At 42.5% G+C, this 15,581-nt stretch overlaps 1 protein-coding gene across 2 annotated transcripts in view; it reads right to left on the reverse strand.

The window, feature by feature from the left end:
- FANCD2 (FA complementation group D2) overlaps positions 1 to 15,581 on the reverse strand; it is a 35,841-nt gene that overhangs the window by 6,842 nt on the left and 13,418 nt on the right. For both annotated transcript variants that reach the window (XM_086845269.1, XM_086845270.1), the window contains exons 18-35: positions 15,416 to 15,523; positions 13,459 to 13,568; positions 12,903 to 12,963; positions 12,110 to 12,235; positions 11,227 to 11,300; positions 10,998 to 11,138; positions 9,958 to 10,058; positions 9,537 to 9,652; positions 8,725 to 8,833; positions 8,103 to 8,201; positions 7,074 to 7,183; positions 6,716 to 6,862; positions 5,486 to 5,602; positions 4,501 to 4,629; positions 4,183 to 4,298; positions 2,565 to 2,678; positions 1,884 to 2,011; positions 480 to 579 (exon numbers count right to left, since the gene is read on the reverse strand). In XM_086845269.1, coding sequence (XP_086701395.1) covers positions 480 to 579; positions 1,884 to 2,011; positions 2,565 to 2,678; positions 4,183 to 4,298; positions 4,501 to 4,629; positions 5,486 to 5,602; positions 6,716 to 6,862; positions 7,074 to 7,183; positions 8,103 to 8,201; positions 8,725 to 8,833; positions 9,537 to 9,652; positions 9,958 to 10,058; positions 10,998 to 11,138; positions 11,227 to 11,300; positions 12,110 to 12,235; positions 12,903 to 12,963; positions 13,459 to 13,568; positions 15,416 to 15,523 — 2,006 coding nt within the window. The remainder of the gene's footprint in view (positions 1 to 479; positions 580 to 1,883; positions 2,012 to 2,564; positions 2,679 to 4,182; positions 4,299 to 4,500; positions 4,630 to 5,485; positions 5,603 to 6,715; positions 6,863 to 7,073; positions 7,184 to 8,102; positions 8,202 to 8,724; positions 8,834 to 9,536; positions 9,653 to 9,957; positions 10,059 to 10,997; positions 11,139 to 11,226; positions 11,301 to 12,109; positions 12,236 to 12,902; positions 12,964 to 13,458; positions 13,569 to 15,415; positions 15,524 to 15,581) is intronic.

A 15,581-nucleotide genomic window follows, 5' to 3' on the forward strand; every position in this document is an offset into this window, starting at 1 on the left:
GGGAAGAAGATGAGATGGAATTGCCCTTTATAAGAGAGAACACCCAATCAGTATGGGTGACACTGAAATGGCTGGCTGCTATAGGCCACCTAGATCAGGAACGAGCCAACAAAACCTTCTCCAGCCAGCCAGGAGTACCCTTATGTTGCAGGCCCTGATCCTCATGGCAGACTCACCACCGTGACACCTGCTGGAAGGACAGCCCAGTAGGGCATAAGCAATCCAGGAATCTCCTGGAGAGCATTGATGAGAACTTCCTGACACAAGTGACAGAGGACCTGATGAGGAAACGTGCTCAGTTGGACTTCACACTTCAAACCAAGAAACTGTGCTTTAGAAACAGTGTAGAAACAGGGCTTTAGGCCAAGCTGTACAAGCATGAGGGTTATGATTCAGAGGGGCCATTCCTCTGCAGCAACAGTAATCACTAAAAAAAAAAGAATGTCTTGGTGTGCCTAAGGGAATGGCTTGAACCTTACCAGAGCAGGGTGTGCAGGGCACTGTTGAACTGGCTGCCCTTCTCTCGGTCTCCACTGGGCTTCACCCAGGACCGGCAGAGGAACTGCTTTGCTAGAGAAGCTAGGACACATAAGAGATAATTTAGTGAAAGAACAATAAAAAAAAAATTCCTTCTTCCATATAAAAGCAGCATATTAAAATAATTTCTTGAAAGATCACAACATTACCACCCCTCATGTGCCTGAACTTTCTGAGTCAGAATGCATTTTCCCTAAAAAGTTGCAAGACCACAAGGACATATCATGGTAACAAAGTATTTGCACATCCAGCCTGTTCTTGGTCTGCAATACCTGTTCACATCAGAACCATGATCCACTTCTGGCTACTTCTGACAAACTTAAGTTAAACCTTATTTGTTTGGTAGCTCCTATCATGTGCCATCTATTTGTTTTTAATTACGACATATGCAACCCTTAGGGTATCCATTTCTAATTAATAAATAAATTCATTCCAATAGTAAGTGACTTGGCCTTTTGGCCACAGTACTGTAATAATAAATATGAACAGGGAAGTTTGAAGTCTACAGATTTCTGAAATCAAAACTGCTAACAAACCCTCTTGTCTCTTGCAGAAATGATTAAAACCAGGAAATTATTAGTTAAAATAGGTTATTGCCTGCCATGCTCAGTCAATGTAGGACTGTTTAAAATATTAAAATTGTCTTTAAGGAGGGAACTTACCATTCCATGTGGCTATGTGGATTGGAGAAAGATAAATTCTAGAGGTGTTTTAGTACCAAGGAATGGCTGAGAGAGGCAACAGTCTGGAATCTTTATTTCAGTGTGTGCTGAAGTGGAGATCAAGTAGTTTTCTTATATATTTCCTGCAATCATGTCTGTTCTTTACCTGCTGTTTATCTTACATAATGGGTCCTAATCCAGGAGAGAAGCTTTCTTAACTGAAAACATTTGTTGCATGGCACTAAGAATTTACAAGTTTTTCTTTCCCTGCCCTGGAGCAACAGCTGTATTTGCAGCTCATTTCCATAATTTTTGGAAATGAGCTGTCACAGACATCTGTACTTACAGTAGGAAGTCATATCAGATCAAGTCTATGATCACTCACCTCCATTAAACTGGTACCAACACTGAACAGCAGGCTCATGCTTAGAACTCCTAAAAGTTGTGAAGATCTGATTTTTAAAAACACCAGCTGAGAGAGCTGGAGTCTGTCTGTCTGCATGTGACTGAGGCACAGCAGAACAAATCCCAAAGAGGGCCCAATATATTTACTGCTGTTCCTTTTTTTAATTGCTAGGACTGTTCACCCAGTAAGATTACCAGGATGTGAAGGGAAATCTCTCCCTTAAAAGGCAAAAGACCACACAAAAACTCATCTGTGATGAGCGACTCTTCACACATTACCCATTTTCTCCTTCTTCCAGCCAGACATGGGTTTCTCAGCTACAGCAATCAGGAGCTGAGTGAGGATATAGGCACAGTGGAAGCTGGGAACACTCTGCTGGAAATTCAGGAGGTACTGAAAACTCTCACTGGGGATGACAGGAAAGGGAAGAGGTAAAAACAGTGTAGACAGGGTAATGTCTCAGACACATAAATAAATAAAAAGGAAGCATTAGACCATCTCAGATCCAGGGTCTCCATATCCCAGAGTTTTGTCTCTGGCAGTGATCTTCTGAAGAACGGGTGATCAGCCACTAGTACATAGGAATTCAGTCATTGAGAAAATTCTCTTAAGTCCCAACCACTCTGAGTCTAACAACAGCTTTATATATTGCTTTTGTCTGATGTACCTGTAAGCATTTTAACTCTCCAGGACATAGGAGATTCCTTCAGTGAATCCTACTAATCTCCTTGTCTCAAATAGCATACAAATGAGATCCACAGATTCATGCATATTTTACATTTTTTACTCCTTTAATGAGGTTTGACTACACTCAATTCAATTAAATACAAAGCTCTGATTGAAGTGAGTGTAGTCTTTATGAGAGCTCCCAAACATACACTTATCCATAATGCCCACACAAAACAGGGAAAAATCCCTGAAATTTGTTATTTTCAAACCTTGTGAAATATAGCTTCTACCTTATCAGTTCCTCAAGAAGAAGAAACTCTGTCTCTCCTGGCTTTAGCCTGTCTGCAAGCACCTGGAGAGCTGACCTCAGCAACTCAGCATTTTCATGCTGAGCAAAACCATTCCTAAGGGAGAAAAAAATCCAGTTCATCATCAGATTAGAAGAAGTATCAGATGCAAATGTGTATCTAAGCCTATTTGGCAAGATGAAAAATAGAGAAGATGATACTCAATACAAGCCCTGCCATATGAAAGTTGTAAAGGGACACAAAAAATTGAAAACTCAGTGGAAAAAAAAATACTTGTTGAGAACAAATAATATTAACTTTTCAGTTAGACTGCAGATCTAACTTGGTGAGGAGAGGCCATTTCCCATAAGTGGAGGTCCATACAGACTAAGCCAATGCTGTGCAGACCTAAAACAAAGGATGTATGACAGTTGCTGTGCAAATGCAGTGATCATGGGTCACCTGCTGAACAACAGGTAGGAGCCTAATGGAGGGAAAACTCTAGAGATCTTCATTATTTCTCTGAACTCCCAGTGTCTGTGAGGGTATGTATGCTAGAAATAATCAAATACATCCACATTCCAATTCTATAGACTGAACAGGTTGACTTGACAATGATAATGCTCAAATGCACCTGTACTACACAAGTTAATTAACAACTGGTAATGTGAGGTCTTAACTAAACAAATGTGAAAAGAGCTGTAATTTGGTTGTTGAATTTTAGTGGCTGAACAGCTCACCCCAATATATGGCTGTCTGATCTACAGCAAAACAGATTTTACACTAGACAGCAAAACTGATCTTGAGTTGTCTGGTACAAAACTGACCAGGTTCTTTGATTTACAAAATAGGTGGACTCAGGAACAATCAACATTCACATTGGCTAAAAAGGAAATGACAAATCTGAGAATGGTCAGGAGTGGACTGGGGGCCCCGAGGCTCCAGTAGAGGTCAACAGGAGGCAGACCTCAGACCTCCCTTTTTGTGCAGTTACTACTGTTCATGAAGTACAACAAAGGTAAAATGCTTTCCACATGCAAATCTAAATTGTGATTTAGAAAGCAACTTTTATGATACTATCCTGGATTATATTATCAGATGCAGAAGTCTGCAGGCTGCACCAGCATTTCTGAGTTGGGCATTTATTAATCCAGCTTGAATGCATTAACAGCACTGACTTATTGACAGTGAAATATATATTCATCCTTTCCCACTGCCAAAAGAAATTCTTCCATCACTCAAGATTCAGGCAGTAACAAATTATCAAAGGATGAGGGGAAGGAAATGGGAAAGGACGGGTAAGAAATTCCAAGATCTCTAGGCAGACTGGAAATTGCACAGCTAGATGTGTCAGTATGCCTGTTATGCTGATCTTGACCCAAAAGCCCATTGATTGAATTCTACCCAGTTCAGTGCTTCATCACCTACAGCTTTAGCACAGCTCAGAATCAGGCAATGAATCCTGGCTTAACTAAGAAGTGCTTAGAAGACTCCAACCCACTGCAGTGGGTTGTTTTTCATGGCTGACAGGCCTTTGGCAGGGTGCAAACAATTTAAAGAAAAGAATCATGAAGAAGAAGTAATAAATGGGTACAACTATGGACTTTTCTTTTAAACTCACCAAGCAAATAAGGAGCGAAAAGTCAGTAACAGCAGTTGGTAGCAAGAGGACATCAGCTGGTGCTCCTGGATGTTCACTCCTGGTTCATCTTCTGCACCCTGATTTTGTACAGCTGCCTTTAATACAGAACAAATAATTCATTAGACACTATCCCAAACAAAGATAATGGCACAAGAATCCATTTCCATAAATTCCATGTTTAAAAAACCTGAAGAAAACAAAGTGACTCTTTTTCCCCCAAACAAAATGAAAAGTATCTTTACAGGAGACAAAATTAGAGTTTTCTGGTCAAAATTGCTGGTCAAAAAATTTACTCACCTGAAAGTAGTTATGCATGTTCTCCATGTGCTTACACAATGGCTTGAGTAGATCAACCACAAACATAGCAACTTCCTTGGGAGATCTCTGACACAGGTGGGAAAAACCAATATCCTTGTTGCCTCTTTCCTGCAGCAAACCCAAAAGATTAAAGTTGCTTCATTAGCCTCTCTTGAGAATAACTTCAATTGCTACATCTTCAACTGCTGCCAAGCAGTGCAATTCCTGATGCCATACAGGGTCAGGAATGGTCACAGGGTAGGAAAGTTGGCTTCTGCTGGACAAGCACCACCAACTCAGACAAAGGGATAACATTTGACTAAAAAGATAAAACTGATGTGACACACAGCTCTCTTATAGAATCATTTAGGTTGGAAAAAACCTTTCAGATCAGAGAATTCAACACTTTACTCAAACACTAAGAGAAAACAGCCTCTGCATGTGGGACTTAAGATAGGTAGAAAGCCAAGGAGACAGAACATTGAATATGAGGAGCCCATCCAGTTGCAGTGCATTTCTCAGTTTAATGCAATGGGACATGTGTTTACTTTCCTCCTGAAGGCATTAGCAAGGAGTCCCTGCACTCAGGGGGGCTTGTAATGCAGAAAAAGCAGAAACAAGGATGCAGCAGCTTCTGCTGGCTGCTGCAGCCATCCGGCCTGGCTAACTTTAAACAGCACAGTCAGTCTGCCCAGGGAGGGCTAGGAAAAAGGTCACTTGAGTTTTGAGGCTACAAAACTCCCTCAGTTAAATACCCTTTCCTGAGACATGCAGAGAACCAGATGCTGCAAACACTTCAGCAAGCACACCATAAACAAGTCTTTTGAAAGAGCAAGTGCTGCTCTGGCACACAGCTGGGTATCACACTTCCATTTAACTAACAAGTGAAAATAATTCTGAAAAACATTTCTCAGGAAAGGCCTGGAAGCCCTGATGTGTTCTGCCTCAGCCCAGGCCTGGACCCATTGCCTGCTGCTGTTCTTGCCTTTGGAAAGGGCACCCTCCTTGTGGAGCCCGAGGGCAGCGCATGTTCCAGCTTCCAGCACAGGTCATCCAGAAGGAAGCAAAGCTCAGCAGGCCCCAGCTGCACAACTTCACGAGCCTGCAATTAAAAGAATAGTCAATCCCAGGACCCAGATGTAACAGTAGTGCCTTGAAGCTCAAGTTTACCCTGTTTCCAGTTATTCCTGGACTAGTTAACCTCAGGAGGGACTTACTTGGTAAATGTTTGGTTTTATGGCTACCCCATGGCAGGAATGGGGCATTGGTTCTGGTTACTCAAAGCAGGAAGCCATCCTGGTGCCATAAACACCTGGGGCAATGTCAGTACAACTTAATAACTGAGAAAGAACAGATCTATATACATTGACATTGAAAATAAGCTCCTAAAGATAAAAAGAGGTTTAAGCCTAGAGAGTCACAAAATTCACCAACTGAGTAAGTCAAGAAGTATTTTGAAATAACACCACATAGCCCAAGAGACTTGTCAAACAGTCTTCCAGTTGGCCTGTGACCTGCATGCACAGAGACAGCTGTCTGCAAGGGCACACCAGGCTGAGCTGCAGCCTGTCATGGCCCTTTCACATTTTATTAATTTACTGTAGTCTGACAAAATGAGACTCCAGATGGAGTCAGGCTGCCTACAAAGAGGGTAACAAAATTAAGCACTTCTATTTTCCACAGCCATAGCAATTCAGTTTTTACAAGCTCACAGATGATACATGGCACCCTGCTCACTGAGAGCACCTTCATGACTCAAATCCTACATTTGTGTTGTTTATCATCTCCTGATGCCATGAGACACTTGAGTTTTTGCAAGACAGGCTTTACTTTATGTCATAGGTTCTTTTTGAGAGACAGCACTCAGTGTATTTACTACCCTGTATCTTACCTGTGCTCAATATTAAAGCCCCTTTCTTTCCATTAGGTTTATACATGTTATACAATATATTTCACATTTTATGCAATATTTACATTCATTTGTTTTTAACATTACTATATGTCATGTCTGCTCTCCTCAGTAAAGTCCTCTTTTTCTCAGTACCTTGAATGCTCTCCTGGGAGAAATGCTCTCCTGGTCCCCAGCTCACAGCCCTGGACCAACTCATCTTAACACTAACCTGTGGTGCACTTCAGTGAACAGAGAGGCCAAAGCCTCTGAGAGAGGCCATTACACAAAGCCTCATCAGTGTGGGTTTCAGGCTGCTCCACTCACCTCTGTGTGCATCTCTGTGTCCAGGACAGACTTTGTGAGCAGCCCACAAAGCAGCACAGTGAACACCTCAAGGTCCAGCTCTCGGAAGTACGGGCGATAGCTCTGCAGCTGTGCCAGGGGATTTCCTGCCTCTCTATCAGCAGCAGTCTGAAAAGGAAATTGCAGGAGAGTGGCCTGTGGAGGGATGATTTATAAAATTCTGATGGAAGGCAGGTGCCAGAAAGCAAAACTGAACGACTGACTGCAATTAACTTAACTTTGGAATGAACAACCCCTCTCTCTCAAAGCTTTTGTTTATGCTTCTATGGCATCTTCCCTGTTGTGTCTTCCTTGCAAGTCCCCAGGGCTGTACACCTACCTTGTCCAACTCAGAGAGCTCGGTATCAGGCTGGTTTCCCTCAGAACTGTCATCTGCTTGAGAACGATCTGCAGAGCCAGCTTTGCTGCCATCAGCCTTCTTTTTTCTTCCTTAAACAGAAAAGCAACTTCAGAATCCAAGGCTAGACACTGTGCTCAGCACTAGGCAGCACTTCCAGCCAGCACAGGCTGGACTTCAATCAGCACTAAGAAAGCATGGAGCACAGGTCTATAGATGAAGTGCTCCTTCAAATACAATATCTAAAGTGATGGATGCTCCTTTTGTCAGCAGAACACAGTGAAAACTTTCCTTCTGCCTCCCACACACTGCTAAACAACAGGCCCAGACCCTGCACAATGGGTTTGGCACAGGAGGGAAAGGCATTCTGGTCTGTGGCCTTCACCAGTTGTTCTTATTGAACAGAATGTGAATTTTTGTCCACTTTGGCTTAAGGCAGACATGTTCTCAGGAAATGCTAATATAGAAACAGAACTAGAGACAGGAAGAACAAAGCAAATCCGATTCAGCTTGAAAACTGAGAGGCAAGTTCTGTGTCTTCTCTGTGGGAGCTAGCAATGGGAAAGGATGAAGGAAAGATTTCCTTGTGCAGCAGAGCCATGACAAGGTTCCCAGGACATTGGTTAGGTACAACCTAAAGCTCAGGGGTTTGCAAAGCAGCTCAAGCCAGCCTCAGTACCAAATGATGCCACAAACCCATCAAAGACAGAACTTACTGCTGCAGAAAGTACTTTAGTAGGTGAAGGCAATCAATGAATGCCCTGGATTTTCACTGTTAAATGCTATGCATCAGCTTTCCCAAGGAGACAGACTATCCAACACCTGTTTGGTGTAGGATGTTTTTCCATCTCCACTTCAGCTGCAACAGGAGTTGATGAGGTAAAATTTCCAGCTGGATAGTTTTTGGCAAGAATTTAGTGCTTTAGGCACACACAAATGCAATGGCTGCAGTGCAATCTGAAGTCAACCCCCATCACATCTGTTCACTTAAACATTTTAAATTTTCTTTACCACTCCTTTTTCTGGCTGGACCAGCAGCATTAATGGATGGTACGACCTCTGGGGCCTCAGAGTCAAAAGTAGCTGGTGGTGGGACATAGCCAGGGGTTGCTGAAAGAGCCAAAATGTAGAAACTGGGTTAATTCAGCTCCTCAACGACAACATACAGGCCAGATACATATCTAAAGGAAGTATCATAAATTTCACTGTCCTGGTGAAAGTGTGGAGTCTGTGAGATAAGTGTAAGAATTTGTGTATCTGCTAACAAGTAGTGAGCTGGAATAAGAGTGAGTAAGGGAGCAGTGGAGCAGATTAGAATGCCTGGGATCTGGGCAGGCTACTGGGAGATGAACAAGGTGTGTCACTACTTGGGGGATCTGCTAAAGTTTGTGTGCTTGTGATTCTAGAGTGTGTAACTTGTGTGCTCCTCACAGAGGAAGTGATTAAGAACAGCAGTTTGGATTTGGACAAATTGAAAATGATAGCTGTCCACTCACAGACTTTTAAAACTGCAGAACTGCCACTGTAAAACTGCTGTATGTGTTACCATTTGCTTCTTCCATTGATGTCTAAGGAAACCCCTTTCACTTCACAGCTGGTATAAGGCCCAGAATGTAAAATATTTCATACTCACCTGCCAAGCATTTTCCCAGCACATTCTGCAGCTCTGTGATGTTCTGCAATCGAGTTAAAACTTTCCCCTTCATCTCAGCATCCTGTTGCTGGCAGAAGGCATTTACAACCTAGAGATACAAACCAAGCTCACTGAATTAGGGAGATTTGTACCCACTTTACTACTTTTTCTTTTCTTAATAACATTCTCAAGTCCTGAATAAAGACACAATACAGCACAAGTGGCCTGTGTGAACAGGTTCAGACTGCATAAACAAAGCTCTTCAGAAGTCTATAAGAACATGGATACAATTGGTGCAATCTATAAAAGCAATAGGACACCTATAGATAAAATATTAATTGAACAAGAGGAATTAGCAAACAGCACATTGTCAGCTTCTGTGGCTCTGAAGACCCCTTGGCACTTCCCAGGTCTGCCAGGAAAGAGGCAGTCTTGGGAGAAAAGCAGGAGGACTGGGAATGTGGAATTGCACCAAATCTGCCATTCTCATATTATCAGAATAACTCCAGCAGGAAAAAATCACACTGACCACTGATGTTAGCCAATACATTGTCCAAATCTGCTTGAAGGCACTGCATTTTACCCTTCTGTCAGCTCACAGAGATATAGAACAGAGTACAGAGCATCCCCAAGAAAGAAAATTCTACAGCCTCTCCAGAAGTGGAACACAACCTTTCTTTTAGGTAAGACCACAGTAAAAGACCACAATATTCCCTCCCCTCCAGCTTCCCCTCCCCTGGCTGACCAACCTCTCCTCTCCTAGGCTTCCTTCATCCCTCCACTGCAGAACCTGCAGACAAGGCTCTACTCACTTCACGAAACCAGTTGAGAGCATAGAAGAGGAGTGAGCACAGAAATTCACGCTCCTGCTTGGACAGAGATTCCAGCTTCCCTTCAACCTCCAGGTCAGTCAGGTACAGGGGACAACCTGGCACAGAGCAAGAAAAGTATGGGTTGGCCTGTTTGCTCCCTATGCTGTGGTCTTTGCATTGACCAAGGCTCTTGCCAAAGCCTGCATCAATTCCAGTGGCTATCTGGAGTAAGGCACATCAGCCACTTCATCCACAGACAGAGCAACTGTCTCCCCAACCTCCTTTTCACTTTGTGGGCACAGAGCATCTCAGCCTCCTTCACAAAATGCACAACTCCTCCTGCAGCTGGAGGAATTCTCTGCAGATCTGCCACAAGAACAAGACAGGCAGCCAGGCTCTATAAAATGCCCATTTCCCATACCTAGTAAGGCATCAATCTCCTCCAGGCTTCCACTGTTTTGTTCTGCAGTGTAGAGCCTCAGCAACCGGAAACAGGGTGACAGACACATGGGTGATACTGCCCTGGGGGAAAAAAGAAATGGAGTGGGTATTATGTTTTACATATTCCAGAATGCCCATCACTTTTCCATTATGTCCTGTGTCCTTCCCAGGCCACCTTGCCTGTGCCTTCTATTTTGCTTCTTGCAAGTCCCAGCAACACAGAGAAGAAATGCACCATGTGGGTTAGAAAAAAAAACTCCCACAAATTAATAACTGGTGATTACCAGTTTTCTGGAAAAGCATGTAAGGGCAGAAAAATGTCTTCAATGAGCAAAAAACAGGGTCAAGATTTACTTCTGGTGGAAATCAAAGTTGAGTACTTTAGAAGGAACTGTAAGAAATTCTGCACAACACAGTTATAAGCAGGGGAGAAACCTCCTTCAATGTTTCACAGTGTGCCACTGCTCCAATTCTGAGTGATGAAAACTAATATTTTTTCATAGAAGCATGCAAAGCAACTATATTTTCTCTCATTTTAAAATGATCTTTTTAAAAGAACAACTAAAATCTCAACAAAATCTTATGACAATAAATTACAAACGATGTGAAAGTGCAAATAAAGAGAGTCTTTTATAACCTTAACAAGTCTATGACTCTTAGAATTCTTTTAACTTCAGTGTCCTCCTGTTTACTTAAGAGTTTTTTATATCTTGCAGGCTTTCTGTTCTATTTGCCAAAGACAATGCGCTGATTCTTCAGTCAAATTTCATTTTTGGCTGCATGTTTGAGAGCTTAGCACTATCTACCATCATGACTCACCTAAGATCACCTAAACAGCGCAAGCCAGAACAGACTGCCAGCTCCCAACCAGATTATGCTCCTAGACCTGACTTTAACATCAAAAAAAGGAGAAGAACACTGAAAACTGGTAAATTCTCTCACCAGCTCCTTATCAGGCACCTGAAGTGCACAAATGAAAACACTACCTTTGCAGCCATCCCACAGGTAAGAGTCAAATACCTTTTACTTTGGTTACTCTCTCCAGCGGTGACCCTGCCAAGCTCACTCTGTGACACCAATGGCAAGAGGTTAATGGCAATTGCTCCCTGACTTTGGTCTTCATCCAGATTGTACAAGGACTTCACTGGGAGCAAGAATGAACTGCAAGGAAAGACGGACAAGATCTTGTTGGCAGCCTCAGTTCTCAGTGACAGAAACACTACCAATGCTTTATTTGTGATTAGCATACCCATGCACTGTGGGGCTGAGATCCACCACAAAGTCACTGGGAAAATCCTCCACCAAACTCTTCCCAAACTCGTTCTACAAAGAAATGAAGAAAAAAATACTTGCTCAGCAAAGGGGCTTGATGAAGAAACCTCCAGCTGTGGAAGATGCAGAAGATAAGACCAAGAAAAAGTATCCTGGAACTGTCACAGTAATGCAGCCCCATGGCCTGCAAGGAGAGCCAAGGGCTGCCTTTGACAAGAGTCAGTGCCAGGAAACATTGCTAAGCATGCACAACCAATTTCTTCTCTGCTCTTTGGATGTGGGCTTGACTACAAGTTCCAGAGAGATGCAGAGAGGCAGAGCAGCTGGCTGGAAGAGGAAAGCAGCCCACATGTAAAAGGAGTTCTCAGCAGGAAGAAAGAGCTGTCCAGTCACCTTCACAAACCTCTTTCTATCACCATAAATACCATTTATTTATTTATTTACTGCCATTAATGACTGTGGCTCTTCTAAGATCATAGGGATCAGACAGTCTTAATAGTCTGACCCAGAAACCAATTTCAATACTAAGTTTAAATGTCTTTCAGATTCTACTTTTGTCTATGAATAGGAACAGCATGTTCTGAAATGTCACTTAATTCCCTTTAAAAGGCTTCCCTGTTGTCATGTTAAATTTCACAATAAAGAAACTGTTAAAGCACAATGAGGAATCTGCCATAATCAAAAAAAGCCAAGAGAGCTGAATGAGGATTCTGTATCTGACCAATCTCTCACAGAACAAAACAAGTTCCAAGACTGGAGTGAAATCCTCAAATTGATTCTATATTGCCAATGTTTGAAAAATATCATTTTTTCTGAAGAATTCATCTAAGTGATCAAGTTCAAGTTGCTCTGCAACATACCAAGAGCTGCAAGTCCAAATTGCCCTTCTGCTTCTCAATCAAACTGGCAAATTCATCATAGTACAGAGCCAAGACCTCTGGTGCTTGCTCACAGCAGAAGCCCACAAGGTCCAACAGGGTAGACAGCTGAAATGAGAGAAAACAGTGCAGAAATGGTTAAGGTAAATGGATCCAATTCAAGCTTTTACCGTCAGTCCTTTTTACATTAATTTATTGTGAGGCATATTCAAAGCTTCATCTCTAGAATATCAACCTGTGGTGAATATTCTTGAATAGATGCAGATTTAAGAAGAAACATAGGCTTTTTAGTGCCCTCTGCCATGAAATAACAGTTTGCCCAGAATCACCCTTAATAAAGTGCCAGCAGAGAAAAACGTTCTTTAACAGAAACTAAGGAAAAAGGCTGTTAGGCCAATCCTGTGCAACAAAAATACTTCCACTGCCTGAAAGGTACAGCTACCAAAGCTGAAAGGATGGCCATGGTCACCTTTGGCTCGCTGAAGCAATTGTCCTGCTTCTTTCCTTTGTATTTGAAATAACAACTGGACAGAAGAATTCCACTAGATGGCTGCTTGTTCTGGTGTAGCAAAGGCAGCACCAGCAGGTGCTTTTGCTCCTCCAAAACTGTTTTTTATCTACTCTTGGTTCTGCAGTCAATGTACAAGAATCCCAGGCTCAGGAAAGCCAACTCCCAGACCTACACAGTGCTTCAGTTAAGACTGCATTTCCAGTCACCCCTCCTTGCTGACTGTATCCTCCCTGTGTCCCACACTGTCCAATTCTTGGTACTCACCTGCCCATCACGCTCACTGCTCAGCTCTGGCCTCTCCACTGAAGCAGCATCTCCTTCATTCCTGGAAGCAAATGATAATTTTGCTGTTGTGGCACAAGACTCAAGAGACAGCAAAACCCATCACACACACAAGGTTCTCCCTCAAGAAACTGGAGAATTACACATGAAAAAGATTTCATTGGAACACATTAGGAAAAGACCTGATGCTGTCTGGGACCTCTTCCCTTTTAAATTTCCCTGGATTCAAACACAGAGCACCTCATGTCATTACACCTAGAGTCAGAAGCTGATCTGTAATCAGACCAAGCAACAGTGTGGTTAAAGGATGCACAAATAGGTATTAACAAGGAATTTGGGATGCCTCTGAGACCAGCAGCAGGTGAGCAGACTGCACAGGCTGAAATACCAAATATCACAGTATGCAAAAAAAGAGTTTAAAGTTCCTGAATTTGCCCAAGATGAGCATGAACTCAAGGCAATGTCCTCCTGTCTTTGTTTCACTCCAGGCCTGAACTGAAAACTATGTTAAATTCATCTTTGCTACATTTTTTCTCACCTTTTTAATGCCACACTGCCTATCATGGAAACAGCACCAATAATCCCCATTTGTTTGTGATTGGGAACAGTGCTGGAGAGCCATTTCCTGATCACCATGTACATATCATCCTGAAAAGAAACACAGACCATGTCACCACAGAGGTACTTGTGTGCATCACTCACAGTTCTGTTGGCATCTTCACTTAATGTCATCTCCCTGGGCTACAGGGGGATGGATTATTAGGATTACAGCTTTGCTTAAGGAATGCACATTCTGACATTTAATTTATTATGAAAATACTGGTCCCAACTCCAAGTCAGATTGTAAACAGCATTAGAACAGCATTAGGTTTGACTCTGCTCTAACTACTACACAGACCATGTAGTTGGTCCAGGTTTCAACTATAATTAATAGAAGAGTATGTTAAAAAAACAGCAGATTGGTCTTGGAGCCTGTCACACCCAAACACTTCAAAACACTGTCAGCTTCAGGAGGCTGAGAGATGGAGCAGTTTGTGGTGAAGGTCCAAAGACAAATTGTGCAGTGCAAGGAAAAATGCCTAATCTACCTGCAGAGATCCTCATGTCTAAGAGACATCAGCTTAGAAGAACACTTAGAGAAGACAAAGTTGGCTCTCAGGATACCAATTCCTTTGGTGACCTGCCTCTGGAGTCTTCAGTATCACTGAGGATAAGAGTCAAATTGCCAACCTTGAATCTCCAGAGTTACAAACACTCATCTCAAAATAAATTCTAGATACTCCTCCCCTTCTTTTCACAACCTCTGAGGGTGACAGGCAGAACATCCTGATGGTAAGTCCTCCTGGGCTGCAAAGTCACACTGTGTGTTGCCAAGGCAATTTTCACAAGTCACACATAAGACTTGGGGTGGAAGGCGGGGAAATCACTGAGGAAACTAGTTCAGAAAGGAGCTAAACCTGCCATATAACTGGGAATTTTGGCAGTGAAGAGTTCCAATTTAACAGGATGAGTGGGAAGGACAAAATGACTATAGACATGCTATTTTACACACCACAGATCTATCAGAAGGAGAGGAAGAACAGTTTTCCTTTACAATCTCAAGTTAGCATGTGCAAACATACCTAACAACTACAAACTACAAAGGGACTCAAAGAAAGATAAACAGTCCTAAGAGCTGAACTTTATGAATGGAAAGATTTTGAACCCTGATGTCTCTGTTCTGAAATAAATATCTTTGAATTTTTTCTTTATCTGCTATGCCCAAGGATCTAGAAATCCAGACAAAAGTATCCAATACCACCACTTTTATGCTGCAACTGAGTCACACAAGGGATCCCGTGCAAGATGAAGGTGGATTTAGACAGACCTGGTTTGACAGCTTCTTGTGTTTAAACCAGAGGCACAAGAGGTGTGAAGTCTACCACTACACAGCAGAGTATTCTGCTCTGTGAAGTTCAGTTCTTCTGAACAAGAGTCTTTGTTGTCTCTGGTATGCAGAATTTAAGTGGCTGAATCAATACAAACATCTCAGGGAAGCTGAACTGTGCCTTCTGAAGGCTTCCAAGTGATGGAAAAACAGCTGCTCAAGAAGGCTGCTGAATTTACACTTTTGCAAGTCTTCAAGGCTCAGCTAGACAAAGCAACAATCAACATGATGCCATGCTGGTGACAGTCCCACTTTGACTGGGAGGTTAGATTAGAGACTACCATCAGTACCCTTCCAACATGTCTAACAACTCTGCCTTTCTTAGACATGAAAAAGAAGGGGACCTTTCTGGGAAAGATGAGAGGCACAGTCACTGTGCTAAGCCCTTGATATCAGGGTGGAAAGTCCAGAGCCATAAGCTGGTTTGCCAACACCTGGGGAGAAGAGAATTTTAAGCTCAAGGATATCCTGACATCAATCACTGTTCATAGATGATGCCAGTATTTAGTTAACCTAGCAGAAGGACCAAGGCACAGACTGAACAACCTTCTGTTGTGACTCTGCTTACCTGAATGTAGCTCCCTTCTTGCTTCTGGCTGAATGCTAAAGTGCTGAGGATGTAGAAAAGCTTCCGAATCTGGCATGGATTCAGTTTCTGTGTAGAGTCTAAAATGGTCTGTAAGAGAAGCCACAAACTGGCTCAGAATATCAAGAATCCCTTTCCATATTCTAAA

The sequence above is a fragment of the Cyanistes caeruleus genome, chromosome 11, assembly GCF_971803275.1.
Source record: "Cyanistes caeruleus chromosome 11, bCyaCae1.hap1.1, whole genome shotgun sequence".
Lineage (NCBI taxonomy): Eukaryota > Metazoa > Chordata > Aves > Passeriformes > Paridae > Cyanistes > Cyanistes caeruleus.